Raw genomic sequence first — 16,833 nt, forward strand, 5'->3', positions numbered from 1 at the left:
GAATTTTTAATTTTAGGACAAATATATCAAAATGTAATATGTATAGGTTAATTTTTATTTGTATATAATGTTTATTTTCGCAAATATTATAAAAATAATTCTTTTATTTAAAAAATATAAATTTTAACAGTATATAAGACATGCTTGCGCCTTTGTTTAATTACAGTTCTGCTCAGAGGGAAGAGAGTGCGTACATGAACAAATGATTTGATTCTGGTAGTCGGGTTCGGGTGGTGTGTATTCTTGACAGCTTTCACTTTTCGTAGCACCTACAGCGGTTGATTTGTGCTTATATGGTGTTATAGATCTGTTAAGTTAGGATCTGTTAAGATTTGAATGGATCGGACTGAGCGGTGGGCTGTGTGTTTTTACTTTCCTAGTTCTAGCTTTTGTACACGTTCGACATGATGGATGACGAGGTTATGGCCGATAAGGGCTTCTTCATCAAACTGGTGAATGACGAGAAGGTGAGACGCACCATCGATCACGTCCGCGTACCATTTTTGTGGTATCTCTATGGTATTCGCTTCATTTAACCATGAAGTCTTTTTTTTAAGTAATAGAGACTTCTTGAGACTCTTGGATTATTAATTTGTACACTTGCCTTGCAGGGTAAAGGACTGTTCTCCAACCGCCCTTTTAAGGAGGGCGATGTGATTCTCGAGGAGAGACCCATGGTCTGCTGTCAGTTCCTGTGGAACTCTGAGTTTGGTTATCTGGCATGCGATCACTGCCTGCGGCCGCTAGAAACCGCGGAGGAAAACGTCCGCAGGCTGACTGGTAACTCAAGCTTTGTTGTGCCGCACAAGGAGTGTTGCGAAGTAAATAAGAACTTGATAACTGAGTGTCCACTGTGCGGGGTCAAGTATTGCAGCATTGAATGCCAGAATGAGGCATTTCAGAGGTGATTTAAGTTGAATTCTTACATTATAATTATATCAAAGCAACATTTGTTTGTTACTTCTGTTGCCTGTTTTTGTAAAAGTTCCAATCTGTTTTTCGACATTCTTCATTGCCACTGGAAACATAAGTAAATGAGTTACTTGTTTTAGATATGCATCTACCAAAGAAACATTACAGAACTTTTTGTCAGTGGCAACAAGTTTTTACAACTTATTGCATCCTCCAGATTGACAAATTATATATTTCAACAACAGGGCACAAGTGTCTACAATGAAGCAGCACCAATTCTAGAAATGTTGCTTATATTTCCCTTGATTCACTTATCACTTGTATTTATTTTGATTTTATTCCTATTTCTATATTAGAAATATAGAAATTTACATGGAAATAGGCAACTTATTTTTCTGTTCATGGTGATAATGAGGAATATTGAGAAACATATTGGAACTTTTATGGAAACAAACAACTGAAACAATAAATGTCTCTTGGGTGTGGACATAGTTTTAGGTGACATAAGTCACTTGTTAGCAACAATAGGTGACAAAAAGCTCCTCAATGCTATTTTAGTGTGGACATAGCTTTAGGGCCATTCTACAATATAGTAACCATAATTGTAAATAGTAAGGACTAAGGATTGATATGTCCATTTAGACAGATACAGCTTAACTTTAATCTTGGTTTAACTCTTGTTTTATTTAACTTTCTAAAAATAACAGATTAAAGTTCATGTTAGAAATGGACATACGTCTTACAATATTTTACAATTATTTATGACTACATTGATGCTATTATAGATTAGTCTTTATGTTTGCCACATCTTTTATTATGTATTACATCGTGTGCTTATTTATTCATTATTTTTTAGGTACCACAGTGCGTTATGCCTACAAGTGAAAGTCAAGGATGAGAGCCAGCCTCTCAATCAATTATGCGAAACGTGGAAACAAATGCATTACCCACCCGAAAGTGCATCGATCATGCTGTTAGCAAGGATGGTTGCTGTAGTTAATCAAGCGAACGACAAGGAGGAGGCTTTAGCAATGTTTTCACAGTTTTGTCATCGTACAGTTTCCAACGACACTCATGAAATTGTGCACTATCTGCTAGGGGAAAAGTTTGTGGGCCAAATTGATACCCTTCAGCAAATGATGAAAGAGGCTCTTAACACTGAGTATACTTCACACGTGCGTAATACATATATTAGTAGATTTAGCAATGGAACAAAATTTAAAGTGATTCTAGATGGTAAAATCAGATTTGACTGGAAAAGTTCAATGGAAACTATAAAAATGTCCAATATATAATATAAAATTATATAATTTTTATAGTTTATATATTTATATATAATATATAATATAAAAATAAGACGAAAAGTATGATAAGAATTACAATTGAGAATTTGTTTTTTAATTAATTATAAATGGTTTCAAAGTGTAAATATTTAAACATTTATAATTGATATGAATATTTAGACATAATTAAAAACGAGGCTTCCACTTTTGTTATTTATGATTTCTAATTATAAATATATTAAAATATATTTATAATTAAAAAATGTATCAAACAAATAGAATTTGAATATTTAAACATTTAGAATTAGACAAAGTATTAGTCACAATTTTATTATGATTTTCGTTTTATCTAATCACTAAAATTACTCACTTAAAATTGCCGTTTTCAGTGGTTTACGCCGGACGGTTTTAGAAGTCTATTAGCTTTAGTAGGAACGAATGGTCAAGGAATCGGCACTAGTTCATTTAGCCGCTGGGTGAAGAATGTTTCCGCTTTAGAGTTACCTAAAGACGAAAGAATCTACATTGACAAGTTGATAGAGAAAATTTACGACGCCATGGACGAAGGTAATTTAATCTATTTTTATACAATTTATACTTCTCTATTATTCACAGTCGCATTTAATAAATATTTAAATATTAATAATAAATTTGTAAATATTTCTTTCGCAGCGGTAGGTCCGTTTTTAAATAACGAAGGGTCTGGGCTCTACATTCTACAATCGTCAGTGAATCATAGCTGTGTACCTAATGCAGTTGTTGAATTTCCTTATTCGAATAATACTTTAGTATTAAAAGCAATACGCGATATAAAAGCCGGTGAAGAGATCTGTACGAGTTATCTCGACGAATGCCAGCTCGAGAGAAGTAGACATTCCAGGCAACAGGCGTTGAGCTCTTTGTATCTGTTCGTCTGTCACTGCGACAAGTGTCAAGCACAAGCAAATGATCCCGATGTAACATCCGACGAGGAAGAATCTGATGAAGACTGATGAGTGCTGAAAATGCACAGAAAACTATGTAATTTTCGTAATAAACAAATTACTAGATACAGGTCTCTTTCTATTTACGAATTTTTAAATACAACTGGCATGCGCGCATTTTTTTTTATCTTATACTCGCTGCAGCCATATTGAATTCGTGACGTCAAAGGCGAGAAATGTTACAAGAATTTTTAGGTCATTTTTAAATAAAAAATTTTAATGAAATGACATTTCAGGTCGCTTTAGTACAGTTGTAAGATATATCAAAAATATGCTTTTTCCTTGACAGTTAACACTAGAATAACCGGGATTAAGTAGATACTGATTTCTTTTTTTTGTTTCTATCTTTAACTTTACATAGTTATTTTTTTTCTTTAATATTTAAATAATCCAAAAATACAAAATTCGAAAAAAATTATTTTAATATAAATTTGAAATGTCATTTTTATTGTTTTGTTCCCTAAATCTTTTGATACATTTTAGGAGTCTTACAAATATGTCACAGAATTAGCACAAAGTGAATAATAACGAAGTGGCACGCAAGAATAAATTAGATTGTCAACACGTTGCTTTGTCGCCTTATAATTATTCCTACCTACTTGATTGTGTTACCTCTGTCAATGGGGAGTTCTTGGTTTGGAAACAACTTTATACAATATATTGTATCAAGGATTATATTTTTAGGAAAAAATTTTGTCATTTTTTAAACTTTAGTCTCGTCAATTTTAGTAATGAAATATTTTTCATGAATAATTTACTTGTATAGAATAATGTCAGTTTAAAGGATATATATTTATAGCAGCAGTTTAATGTATTTAACGCTTGAACTTATGATTATAGTCTTGGAACATAATTTCGTCGTAAATAGAGAAGTACCTGTATCTATCGATTAATATTTAACCATCTTGTGAATTATTTAACGGATATTCCGTCACGCTTCACTAGACTATCATGCATATGGCACACTAAGTGAGCTTTATGTAAAATAATAGCATGTAGGATAAAAACATACCATTACACTCGAATAAACTTTTAATAAATATACTTTATTAATGTAACAGAGGCTTTTAATGGCATTTCTATACATGTACTAATAAAATTATATAATAAATTTAATATAGCGGTCTGTACTTTTATTTTTGTTAGTTTAAACTCGAAGGGCCTATTTTAATCATTAGCTTTTCTTACTGCTTATTACAACAATACTTTACACGAATTTAAATAGTTAGGGTACGAACACAAAATGCGTAGTTTAGCATTAGCATAATTTAGAATTGTAGATTAATTAACATTCAGCATAAAATTACTATATAATTTTCATTAGTCTCAGCGGTTTTATACTATGCTTATACTATATTATGCATTTTGTGTTTTACCCTTCTGTTTTATCACAATATAATTTATGTATATACAATTCTAATCAAATCTTCTCTGTACACAGTTATTGATTATAATTTAATTGCAATTTGCATATCGTTATTTATCAAATAAATCATAATAAGTATTCACCAGTAGATATCGATTTTTTTCAATGCCAAATCTTCGAGAAGCGTTGTAAGAAATATTTTCTATAATCTTATATAATTTTAAGTTAAATAAATCTTATCCCTCAGATTTGGATTTTTAAAATAAAAAATCTTTGAATTACATTAACTTCAAGCAAAGATACATCAATTAAAAATTTTGTTGAATACTGGACTTGAATACTAGTTAAGAAAAAACATGGTTTTTTACAACTTATCAGATAAACAATATGCAGGCACCGCATACGTAAAATATTTAATTTTGTTGACACAAGTTCATATTTACTGTGTCTGTCAGTCAGTTTGAAGTCTTAATTCGTTTTTTCCTAATATCATAAGATCAGATATATAATCAGGTAATTGTGGCTTAAATGCACCTTTTTCAATTAAGGCAGTCAAGAATCTAGCTATGTTACGACTACGGAATTCCCAGCTAAAATAGAAAAAGTTTCAAATGAGAATAAACGAATTATACATAATGGGGGATACATAAATAAGAAATATACTTACTTCATAAGTATACTATTTTCCGAAGGTAATTTTGAAGCTACACTATCATGTTGTATTGATTCCTTTGGCCCTTTTATAACAAGTACTTCTAGAGTCGGAGGATCTTTGCCGAAACATCGTTCCGCGTATTTTTTCCGTTGATTGCTTTGCGTATAATCTACACCATTATTACTGGAAATTTGAACATTATGTATAAAATATATAGTATGTACAATCCAGTAGCAAAATATGTAAAATCGCTCAATTACTGATAATGCCCTATACTGGAAATCAGATCTTTAATACTTTTTTAATTAGAAAATTAAACTTTTATTTTTATTACATATTATTTTTAATAAAATGTTATAATAATAAATATAGATTCTTCAAGAATTTAAGTAAAATTAAATATACTTATGTAAAAAATATGTGTATATATACATATACAATATGCGTCTAAAATAGAATATATAATTATATAATAATATAACTTATGCAATACTATATATATAATTTATATATTCAATTAAGTATTTAAGATTTAATTTTTAATATTTGGGACACTGTCAATAATTGGGTTATTCTAGTACAAAATATATCTATATACACAAGGTGATTCTTAAATATTTTAAAAAATTTTTAAGGAAAATTTTTCTCAATGATTCATGACGAAAACTTCGTATGACCGTATAACCAAATGGTTTTCAAAGATACAGGGTGTCAAAATTAAAGAAAATTTGCAATTTTTTTAAAAATTTTGAAAATTATTCAAGCTATTTTAATAAAAATTTTGGAATGCTCACAAGGATATGAAGGATTATTTTTTGGGGTCAAAAGACTGACTTAAGGACTTAAAAATTTTTTATAATAAATAAAATATAATAAATCAGCACAAAAAACTAATAATTCTCTTAATAATTCAAATAATTTTTGAAATTTTTTGTGAGAAATCTTTTCTTAAAAATCTTTTAGAATTTTTAAATATATATATAAAGAGATGTTTTTATGATAAAAATTACCTAATGACAGGGTCAGATGGTTGAAAAACTGGAGGTTGACTAACATAATCGGCATGTAAAGTTCCTTGTTGCTTAAACCATAGTAGTTTTATTAAAGACTTGAGGTCTTTGCCCATTAGCTTGATTCTTTTGCTATTCTCATAACCTAGGCTGATAGCTATCACCTTTATATAGTCAAGTGGTACAATTTTTCTTGAGCAAAAAAAATATTTGTGTCCCAGGAACAAGGCGAAAAAAGTTGGAACGCTGGATTGTCTTCTCTTCTTCTCCTCTTTGACATATATAAACGTGATATTGTCGTACATTGTAGCTTTCACAGCCATATTCAAGCCGTTTGAATAAAATTCCTCTTTGATGCTCTCCTGTACATCTCGTTTTTCAAGTCTTGCTGTTTCGTTTGAACCTGTTAATTCGTACCCATACCATATTTTTCTTTTGTTATGCCTGCTTATATCTGAAAAATTATTTCACAATTTGATTAATATTTAACAAGATTGTATTGATACGTCAGATTTAGAACTTTGAATTTAACAGACTTGTATTGTATTTCAAGATTACACTATATTATTTAAGTATTATACTTATATAAATCTTTTTCATCTAGATATAACCAATGTAAATTGAATGATAAATACAGAAAAAATAAATAAGTTATAAGAATCAATAATATATAAAAAAATATTTAAAAAAATGAAAGTAAAAATAAAATGTGATTATTTTTCCTAATAAAAATTTGGATCTTTTATGATTGACAGATTATTATTTACACAGATTTATGTAAAACACTGTTTACATAATTTACATTGTATACATGTAATACAGATAATTTATATTTTAAGCATACTGAACTTCAAATTAACAGTTATGATTGTCGTCTCACCTATCACCTCTAGCATTGCCAGTCTATCCCACAGGTCTTTTTCTCTCAAATCTACATGCTATAAATAAATTAGATATAAGAATGACATTAAATTATTGTAAATTAGTAGAATAAATCAGAGGAGACCAGAGCTTGTTGATACAAGAGTTGGTAAGTGTTAACATTATGTTCTGTTTATGCATTTAAGAAATAATGTAAAAGCAAAATATCTTTTTTATAGCATAAGTATTATTTTCAAAGACTTACGTAAATCAAACAATTAAAAAAAGTATGATTTAAGGGAAAACAAGTAAATTTTCAAACATTATACAATTTTGTATTAATGCTCTTCTTGAAAGCATAAATCTAAGTGACATACTATTAGTCGAAAAAAGTTGGTTACTATATGACATGTTATTTTTAAATAACGACAGTTTGTTATAATAAAATGATTAAATTCTAATGCATGTAGAGGTAGAGTCTGTCAATTAACATATGTAGTAAGAAATGTGTGAATATTTAATTATAATTTAACTCTAACATAAAATACTTTATATTTAATATATTTATATTGAGGTAAAACATTATATAATATTAACATTTAAAATAATTTACATAAATTTTTCTGTAACAGTCATTTTGCTATTTGATCATCACAAAATAATTTAAAAAGATACAATCTTTAATCGTGAAATATTTGTGATTTATTTTCTTATTTCTATAATGTCTTTATTAATATAGATTTTATCAATAAAAATCGAAGTTTAATTAACCACAGTTTTTTATATAAAACAAATTCTGTTAAATATGGTCAGTTAAAGTCTGGTTAAACTACGCTATGAAACTTAGTCTAATTGTTTAAAATGTTGAATACCAAATTGTGAAAACTGCAGTGCCAACAAGCCCCAGTCTCTTCAGTATATGAAGCAGTTATTTAACCTCAAGAACATCCTCGATAACGCGCAATGCATTAACCACTGTGAAATTCTTGTGATTCTTAACCAATTTGGATCTCACACGGGTCCAGGAAATTTCAGGAAAGATGGGCATCACAGCGCTCTCCAGCTCCTCGAACTTGAATCTTTTTATCAAGGTGGCTAAGCGACGTTTGACGAGCAACATTGACGCTGCAACGTTAACATTTTTCAATAAAATGGTCAACACGACAGGGCAATATAACCTCCAACCGTGGCAAAACGGTCGTGGCGTTTGCCACGCGCGTGTACTTACCCATAATCGTTACCGCAAATTGCATCCATATAAAATTGTTGTCGATATTATGCAGTTGTGTTAAAAGCACGACCAACTTTTCAGTCAACAAATTGACATTCTTCAAACTGACGCACGTACCTTACGCCGTGATAGTTCGTACGCGCCAAAATTCGCTTGCTTGGCAGTGATGGGAACATAGAGCGCGTTAGCAAACGGAGCAGTCAATGAGCATGATTCTTTACTATGATTGGTTTCTGCTTCTAAATCCAACGAAGAACTAAAGGCAAGAACCAATCATATTAGAGAATCACTGTGCCGGTTTTTCTCGCGCATGTGGGACGCATGACGGTTTAGGTTGGTTAGGTGATCCTCGAACACGATACGCCCTCTGTGGACCTTGAAAATTATGTACATGAACTACGTAGCTAATGTGCATTTTGGGCGAGCGGGTAACTCATATGTGCACCATTCCATGGTTGTGTTCCGTGCTATGTACACGAAATGTATCGGTAGCACAGAATTACTGATTTTTCGAGCGAGAAGATATATATATATATATATATATATATATATATATTTTTTTTTTTAGAGGCTTTAATCAACCGGAATCGTGGCGCTATAAAAATGATTTTTTTCCAAAGTACTGCAGAAACGTGCAAAAGCACAATTAAAATGGTAATAAAAAAATTTTTTTCTTATATTCTAAAGTGTCAAATTTATCTAAAATAAAATATTATTAATGTTTTTTTCTTCAAGTTACAGTTCCTAAAAAATTACGTAAATTTTAGACCAAAAAAGTAAAAAATGTCTTAAAAAGAGACTCCTAAACTGAACATTTACCCCATCTTTTTTATTAATAACTTTTAAACTATTCAAAAGCTGAGGGTAGAACTTGAGATACAACTTTAATATAATATCCCAAATATGTCTGTAAAATTTCATTAAAATCGAAGAGGTGGTCCATTCGGAAAAACAGCCAAAGTACAATATATATTTTTTATTTATATTAATATCACATTACCACCGCTTCCGACCGTTACCGTTCCCTTGTAAGTCGAAGAAAATTGTCTCCTTTTATAATATAATATAATTTTCCTTTTCTAACTTTCCTTTCGAGCAAGTTTTATTTTGACTTAAGGTTAAATATCTATTTCATTCTCTAACAACTGGGATAAACTTTAAACGATGCGGATTTAAAGGGCGAAACACCAAATCAGCTCCCGTTCGAAGGTCTTTTAAATAATCCACTGGTTCTACATAGAAATTGTGAATCAGAGGGGCTATCATTGCCTTCATCTCTAATAGAGCAAATCGTTGACCTATAATTTTAAGTTATATGTAAATATTACAATTTATTTATATAAAAGGATATCAAGAATAAACATCTTACCGATACAATTACGCGGTCCAGCACTGAATGGTATATATGAGTAAGGATGACGATTTTTTATGTTCTCAGGTAAAAATCGATCTGGATCAAATATTTCTGGATTTGGCCAAAAATTGGGATCTCTGTGAACTCCTAATATATTCAGATGTATTATTGTTTTGGCAGGTATTATACATGATTCTGTAAAAAAAAAGTTTTACAATAAATAATATAAAACATTAATTAACATAAAAAAATGTAATCCAACAATTAGAAAGTTATTTAAAATTTCAGAGATACATATTTAAACTTTTTGATAACTGATACATGTAATTAATTTGTTCACAATGTTGTGTGATCCACAAAAACCATTAATTGAAAATATGAACATCTTGAAAAATATATACATCAAAAGATTAATAGATTACGTACTTAATTGTACATCTTCTGAATTAACTCGGGATATAAAAAAAACACTTGGGTATATACGTAACGCTTCTTTTATACATCTCTCCAAATATTGCAGATCTTGCAGGGACTTCATGGTAAGATTTCCTTGATTCTCTTTCATAATAGCATCAACTTCTTCTCGAATGCAATTCTGTATCATTAATGTAAATTTGGACACAATTGTTTATTGTGTACTAATATTTTATAAACAAAGAAGAAAACAGCTACACTGGAACTCCACGTTAGTTAACTCCGCATTAGTAGAAATTAACTTCTCCATATACATTTGATGAGTAGCGTAAGCCAGAGATAGCAGTGCAATCGCGTAGTAAGTAATTTTCGTATAGTTACGTGTTCATGCAGATTAAGATTTGTGCGAGATTGTGATTTAATGAATTCATTTGAAAAATAGCTAATATTTTAGAAAAACAGAAACAAATATGCTTAACATAAAAATAAAATTTGCAATCAAAGCTGGTTTTTGTCTAATAATATTTCATATATATTTATAAATTTTAAATACATTTCTCAGTTTTCTCAGGTGCATCAAGTCCCTATGTGCCCTACTTTGTGCGTGGCATTTAGTAGTCATTGTGGGCCTGATATTTCGTAATATTTGACATCATAAACTTAATATGCACGCATCCAGAAGCCTCAAGTTTTTCGTAAGATAAGCAAAAATAAATGTCTGATCAAATGAGTTTCAAAAAGAAGTAACAGGCAGTAATGTTACATTTTTCTTTTCTTCTTTTTACATAAGTTATGAGTCTGAACCAAATACAAAAATTGAAATTTACTGCAGGATCTTTGTCTGATAGAACTATTTTAAGTGTACTATCTTTTTTCGATAAATATTGTTAAAAATGGAGCTTGCTTTGATCAATTTAAATTTGACATATGTTATTAAAGTCATTGGCTTGAATAATAATTTCCAAGAGATTTTAGCCGTTTTTCCGTGCTTATGGCACAAAAAAAATCCTCCCACATAGATTTTGCTTCATCTTACACATGTAGTTTATATGACACGTGTATTTTATGTTATCATAGCAATAAGTCAAGATCAAGCTAATAGAGCAGGCTCCGTTTTCACCAATACTTACCTCTTTTTTATAAAACACTCATTACATAAAAAGTACCTGAATATTTTTGTGTTCGGCCAATAGACATAACGTAAAACATATACCCATTGATGTAGTATCGTGACCCTGTAATTATATTGCTTGTATATATATATATATATATATATATATATATATATATATCTAGGCACAGTAGGGAAAGTTATTTTGTGAAAATAACTATGTTACAGTTACAGTTTTTTTATTGAAAAAGTAACTAGTTACAGTTACATGTTATTGATTTAAAAAAATAACTTGTTACAGTTACAGTTATTAAAAAAAATAACGAGTTGTTACTTTTTAGTTACATTTTTCTGAAATAAATGTACATTATTTTAAATATAAGAAATAAGAATCGTGCAGTTTATGTTTTAGTAATTGTTACAGATTGAGAAAAGTAATGACGTTAAGTTACAGCTACCGAAAAAAAATTAATTGTGACTTAATTCGTTACAAGGAATTCGTTATTTCTCAACCCTGCATTTAGGTAATGCAATAAGACAAACGTAAATAAAAAAACAGAAAGATTTGTACAAGTGCATACCTCAAATGTAAAAGTATCGACTTCCTCTCTAATATCCAAATCAGTTAAAAGATTTTTTTGAGATGCCAGTATTAAAAGGTCCAACATTGCGAGTCGTTTTTTTTTATCTAAATTAAATTATAAAAGCATAATCTTATTACATAATTCTTGTGTACTTTTGTTAAACAACATAAAATTACAGTTTAACTTACATTGCAAATATTAAATTTATATAATTGACGGCAATGATATGCCATAATGTAAAATATTATACTATTTAAATTCTGTTGAAATAATATGATTTAATACTAGGTTATTGAATTCAAAATATAGCTTTAGCACTTACGTACTTGTAGTAGTCTTTTTATCATCTATTATTGTTTCTTCGTCAAAATTTCTCAAATATTGCCCATTGGTGCATTTATGATAATCTTTTCTTTCTGCAATAATCTATACATATCAAACATCGGTTTTATTGTGTAAATGCTGAAGATGTTTTTATCAACGCTTACAAAATAACTTATTATTTTTTATATGAAAATTAAGGGACCTTTACCTTCTTAACTGTTTTGGCACAATATAATATTAGTAAAAAGTATTTAAGAAGATAACATTTTTACCTTTTCGGTAAATCCGTGCAATATTTTCAGGATCTGTTTTTGTTCTCTACCTGTTGGCGATAATGACAACATCCAGTTGGCATACAACCATGGTCTAAATAATCTAAATCATGTTACAGAATGTTAGGCAAGTAAATTTAAAAATTTGTACAATTTTGTAAAATATGTTCTTTTAATTTTAAACAATATTCATAAACAATATACATAATATAATAAGTAAAATTATTCGTTTTAATTTGTTCAATACTAATCTATATTACGTCAGTATAGATATACTAATTATTTACTGTAAATTACCTATGAACACAAAGTTCTCCCATTCTGTGAACCGCTCTTCGATACTGTTGCTGAAATGTACCCATTTCTTGCAGAGAAGTGCCCATGGCAGTTTCTAAAAAAATTTAAGTTACATTATTCCTACCCAGCTAGCCAACCCTGTTAAAATCATATACCGTGAAAGCTTAAGTTTGTTCTTGCTACTAATTTGCCGTTATTCCGTACTTGGCAAGATTTTTTGTTTTCTCATAAATTAATTTATGGGACCTTGCCTTACGCTTGTCGCAAATTTACTATTTTGCTGTGTATAGCAAGCTTTTCTCTAGTTTTAAAACAAATTTTTGTTATTAATCCGTGCATAACAAAATTTGGCACTATTGACGTAAAGTTTGTGTTACACCGTGAATCGCATCATTGATTTTTTTACGTAATATTTATGTACAAGTTTTTCTCTGTTATTTACAGTATCGTAATGAAACATTTTGTCGTAAATTTACTCGAAACTTTTACGAGACAAAGCAAAAAACAATTACTAGTGATACAAAATTGTTGTCAAAATTGAACAAACTTTTCTGTAAAGCTTTGTCAAAACATAATTTTAGTATGCCTGGCTAGCTGAGATCATTTTAATGTAATTATATATTTTTTAAATATCTCTTTATAAAAATTAGATAATTCTCTTTATAAAAATTAGATAATTCTTAATATCTATATTTTGTATAAGAATTATATACTATAATCCATTTGTATTATATTATTTAAGATAGAATATCTGCATAGATTTAAGCAAAATATAATAATACCACATATTGCGTTCAATGTATGTTCACTAATAAACGGCACTAAATCTTTTGTAACAATGCCTCCAGCATTTTTCAAAGATCTTGTCATACTTTTGCCCTCTTCGACTAAAATTTCGGCAAATTGTTGTAATATATTAAAATGGAATGTGGGAGTTAATATCTTTCGCCGTAAATGCCACTTGGAGCCTAAAAAATTATAAGATAATGTATAATCGTATTATAATGTTATTACCATTAACATAAAAACGTTTACATATGGTGTACAATTTTTCTGTTTTTTAAATTTAATATTAATAATTAATTGCCAATTAGTATTGAATATGAAAAAAATATCTTTGTGCTTATTAAAAAATATTTAATTTTTTTGACTTGAATGTATCAATAAATAAAAATCATTCAATATAACATTCAATAATTTCTTCTAATAATAATATGCAGTGTAGTTTTAAGTTTTACATACATTTAAGGGTAAAATTTTAAGGTATATAGAACAAGCTTATCTTTATACTAAATTTATCGTTTAATTTTTCTAATTTCCTTTTTATATTATTTTGACAATAACTATTTAAAGATAGTATGAAATAAAATACAAAATATTTTTCAGTTTAAAATGTATTTAATAATGTATTATAAAATAACAAAAATAAAATTATTCTACATAATCATAATAATGTTGTATATTGACTATTTTGTACTTAAGCGCTGAAGTGGCGTACGAATTAAATATGAAAATATTATAACAAATTAAAGTAATCGTTAATAAAACAATTTGTTGCAAATAAGATAATGATGACAGCGTTACAAATAAAGTGTTATTTTCCATCTTGTTTATTATAAAGTATGTATTTTTTAAATTTATAGATATCAATATTACCTCCACTAGTAAGAAGACCCATTCCTAACCAAGGATGTAATATTTTATAAATTCGACTCTTATCGATGTCTTTTGTACTGCTTAGTATTATCTAATAAATTATAAAAAACATTATAATAAATACACTGTAACTTAATAATCTTAATAATGATAATCAATCCCTTAAATTTGAAGTGTCTTAACATATCATTACATTTAAACTATTGCTTTTCTAATAATTATAAAGATTTTTTGTAAAATATTTCTTGTAAATAATCAAAAAATTTTTAAATTTTTAGTTTGTACAGAGATAATATACCTCCAAGTCATCAGGATGTTGAATGGATACATAGCCAAAAAGAAACATCCACGCTTTATAAATAGGATAATATTGGTTAGAAAGAGTAAATAAAAGATTCCAAAGTTCCTCTGAAAATTTGTGCAAGTATATGAAGTATTAAGAATAAAAAAATTGTAATTAGTTTTATTTAGAATTTTACATGGCTTTAAATTGATTTTTTTGCACTATGATTAGACCGAAAACAAAACAAACATAATTATTCAGAAAATAAAAATAAATGAAAAACATCGAAAAACTCTCTCTTTCTTATATAATTATTAAAAATATTATACACAGAGGAACATTAATATTTACATAATGACCATTTGAAGAATTTGCTTATTTATAAAAATGTGTTGAACATTTTAACTTACCTCGTGAACATAGCACTAAAAATAAATGACCAATAATTGGATAACTTGACGGTCCTGGTATTTTATGGAATAATCGTCCATATTGTCCGTTGTGCACGTAATAATGACACGCCAAATATATCACAGGAATAAATAATAATAATATAATAATAAACATTCTTGTAGTAATAACTGTTCTATTCGGATTCAATTTCCTACAGTCTCGTGCTTCATCTTCAATTATCTTGATAAGATTGATAAATTTATGTAAACACATTTGATAATCTGTCTAATTCATCAAGGGCCGATTTCACCAACTTCGGTTACCTTAACCGGTCGGTTAGTCCATTGGAATTGACCAATTGCATTTGTTAATTATGCTTAACGACAAATACGATTGGTCAATTCCAATGGAATAACCGGTTAAGGTAAGCGGAATTGTTGAAATCGGCCCTAAATCCCGATCTAAAGATACTTCTTATATATTTTTTTCGTTGAAAAAAGTATCGTAAATAAAATTGCCCTTTTCTAAATTTGAATTAAAAAATGCCAATAATAGAGAAGTTATTGGCCTAATAAACTTATATTACTAATAAGTTTATCTAAACGCGTTTGACAAGTAATTACTTGTGTTTCAAAACACAACACGTATCAAAATACGTTACTTAAGAATATATAAAAATATAGTGAATATACTCTTTTTGTTTCTAAAGTAAAAAGTGTATAAATTACAAAAATTATATATATTTTACAAAAAATCTAATTGTCTTTTTTTCCAAATAAAAGAATTTGTTAATTTCATGAAGCAGTTAATCTTATCTAAAATGTTTTTGAAGTATTTATTAATTGCGTGTTATGTAATCGGATTTTGTTAATTTATAATCAATTTGAATAAATATTCTGAATAAATATATGTTCCTTACTATGCCAAGTTTTATGATACACTGATGCTTTCTCAAATGTATTCACTTATATTCCGAAATATCTGTTTACTTGTTTCTTTTTGCAATTCTGTTGATAACCTTTATGCACATTGGACCTATCAGTTTGTGAGATCTTGAGACTCTTACCATCGGCTACTTCATCGATATAAAGCATGGACTGTGCAATCTCTACAAAAAATCCTTGAAAAGTATTCGGCAGAAAACAAAGAGATGTGGTCCATGCCAATTTCTTTCTCTCTGTTTAGCGCCCACTATGCTACTGGTTAGATAGCGCTTGACCCCGACCAGTCGCTGTTTTCCTCTTTCGGTCGGACATAATTCTGTCAGTGTAATTACATCGATGGTCGATAGTGGGGATTCCAAGATCTGTCGCACACCGCCATTTAAATTTAAAACTCATGATTATATTTTTCTTGATTTACTACTTGAACTTTTTTTGCGATGAATGATAATAAATACAAGTCTTAAGATACAAGTTTCACATATTAAGAATTCTTGATTTTTATATCAGCTACGGTTGGTATTTATAACTAATCTTATTTCAAGACCGTCTCAACTAATAACTGAACCTTTTCGTATCGCCGGTTTTCACAGAAAAAATGCGCTTTATATGGAAACGATTTTTGGAGATGTTAATTGATTTCAAATTAAAATTTATAAAGGTAAATTTAGGATGGCGGTCAAATTCTAAAATACTAAAATATCGATAAATTTCTAATATGAGCGCGGATTAAGGTTTCTTTGTGATTACTAATTACAAATCAAAGGCAAAAAATATAATTCAAAATAGCGTATTTAAAACAATAAAAGTATTACAAAAGACAATGGTGCTTGCATATACTTTGAATACATATATAAAATATTACAATATTTCTTACAATCCAGTTTTAATTTTTTTTCATTT

At 28.7% G+C, this 16,833-nt stretch overlaps 3 protein-coding genes across 5 annotated transcripts; 1 reads left to right on the forward strand and 2 right to left on the reverse strand.

The window, feature by feature from the left end:
* Positions 1 to 140: 140 nt before the first annotated feature.
* Positions 141 to 4,220, forward strand: LOC105832530 (SET and MYND domain-containing protein 5). The gene is made up of 5 exons (XM_028188770.2): positions 141 to 467; positions 612 to 904; positions 1,769 to 2,087; positions 2,585 to 2,762; positions 2,868 to 4,220. The coding sequence occupies exons 1-5, from the start codon at positions 405 to 407 to the stop codon at positions 3,185 to 3,187; spliced, it is 1,173 nt and encodes a 390-aa protein (XP_028044571.1). The 5' UTR covers positions 141 to 404; the 3' UTR covers positions 3,188 to 4,220.
* LOC105832531 lies at positions 4,206 to 8,492 on the reverse strand. Its single transcript, XM_012673583.3, has 6 exons — positions 8,299 to 8,492; positions 8,008 to 8,195; positions 7,090 to 7,147; positions 6,210 to 6,663; positions 5,212 to 5,382; positions 4,206 to 5,134 (listed from the first exon to the last, which is right to left on the reverse strand). Exons 1-6 carry the CDS (start codon positions 8,321 to 8,323, stop codon positions 4,996 to 4,998), a joined length of 1,035 nt encoding a protein of 344 aa, XP_012529037.1. The 5' UTR covers positions 8,324 to 8,492; the 3' UTR covers positions 4,206 to 4,995.
* Positions 8,493 to 9,262: 770 nt separating this feature from the next.
* Positions 9,263 to 16,212, reverse strand: LOC105830890 (cytochrome P450 4C1). 3 transcript variants are annotated; one of them, XM_036289909.1, is made up of 13 exons: positions 16,056 to 16,212; positions 15,007 to 15,229; positions 14,612 to 14,721; positions 14,314 to 14,404; positions 13,440 to 13,625; positions 12,658 to 12,751; positions 12,361 to 12,463; positions 12,091 to 12,190; positions 11,762 to 11,868; positions 11,236 to 11,304; positions 10,082 to 10,250; positions 9,671 to 9,850; positions 9,263 to 9,599 (listed from the first exon to the last, which is right to left on the reverse strand). In XM_036289909.1, exons 1-13 carry the CDS (start codon positions 16,056 to 16,058, stop codon positions 9,433 to 9,435), a joined length of 1,602 nt encoding a protein of 533 aa, XP_036145802.1. In that variant the 5' UTR covers positions 16,059 to 16,212; the 3' UTR covers positions 9,263 to 9,432. The 3 variants fall into 3 exon arrangements, with proteins under 3 accessions (XP_036145802.1, XP_036145803.1, XP_036145804.1); XM_036289910.1 differs by having other exon boundaries at positions 15,909 to 16,211; XM_036289911.1 differs by lacking the exon at positions 11,236 to 11,304.
* Between the last annotated feature and the right edge of the window lie 621 nt (positions 16,213 to 16,833).

Source organism: Monomorium pharaonis, chromosome 7 (assembly GCF_013373865.1).
Source record: "Monomorium pharaonis isolate MP-MQ-018 chromosome 7, ASM1337386v2, whole genome shotgun sequence".
Classification (NCBI taxonomy): Eukaryota; Metazoa; Arthropoda; class Insecta; order Hymenoptera; family Formicidae; genus Monomorium; species Monomorium pharaonis.

What these genes read in the sequence shown, in the direction of transcription:
- LOC105830890 (XM_036289909.1), bottom strand. An exon ending in CCGAACACAAAAATATTCAG is followed by an intron (nt 10,251 to 11,235) that starts GTACTTTTTATG and finishes TTAATGATACAG; the next exon opens with AATTGCATTCGAGAAGAAGT. An exon ending in TGGACCGCGTAATTGTATCG is followed by an intron (nt 9,600 to 9,670) that starts GTAAGATGTTTA and finishes TTAAAATTATAG; the next exon opens with GTCAACGATTTGCTCTATTA.
- LOC105832531 (XM_012673583.3), bottom strand. Translation starts at nt 8,323, where the DNA reads ATGCAATTTGCGGTAACGATTATGG. An exon ending in TTATCGAGGATGTTCTTGAG is followed by an intron (nt 7,148 to 8,007) that starts GTTAAATAACTG and finishes ATTTATTTATAG; the next exon opens with CATGTAGATTTGAGAGAAAA. An exon ending in GGCAATGCTAGAGGTGATAG is followed by an intron (nt 6,664 to 7,089) that starts GTGAGACGACAA and finishes ATAATTTTTCAG; the next exon opens with ATATAAGCAGGCATAACAAA.
- LOC105832530 (XM_028188770.2), top strand. Translation starts at nt 405, where the DNA reads ATGATGGATGACGAGGTTATGGCCGATAAGGGCTTCTTCATCAAACTG. An exon ending in CAGAATGAGGCATTTCAGAG is followed by an intron (nt 905 to 1,768) that starts GTGATTTAAGTT and finishes ATTATTTTTTAG; the next exon opens with GTACCACAGTGCGTTATGCC. An exon ending in ACACTGAGTATACTTCACAC is followed by an intron (nt 2,088 to 2,584) that starts GTGCGTAATACA and finishes TGCCGTTTTCAG; the next exon opens with TGGTTTACGCCGGACGGTTT.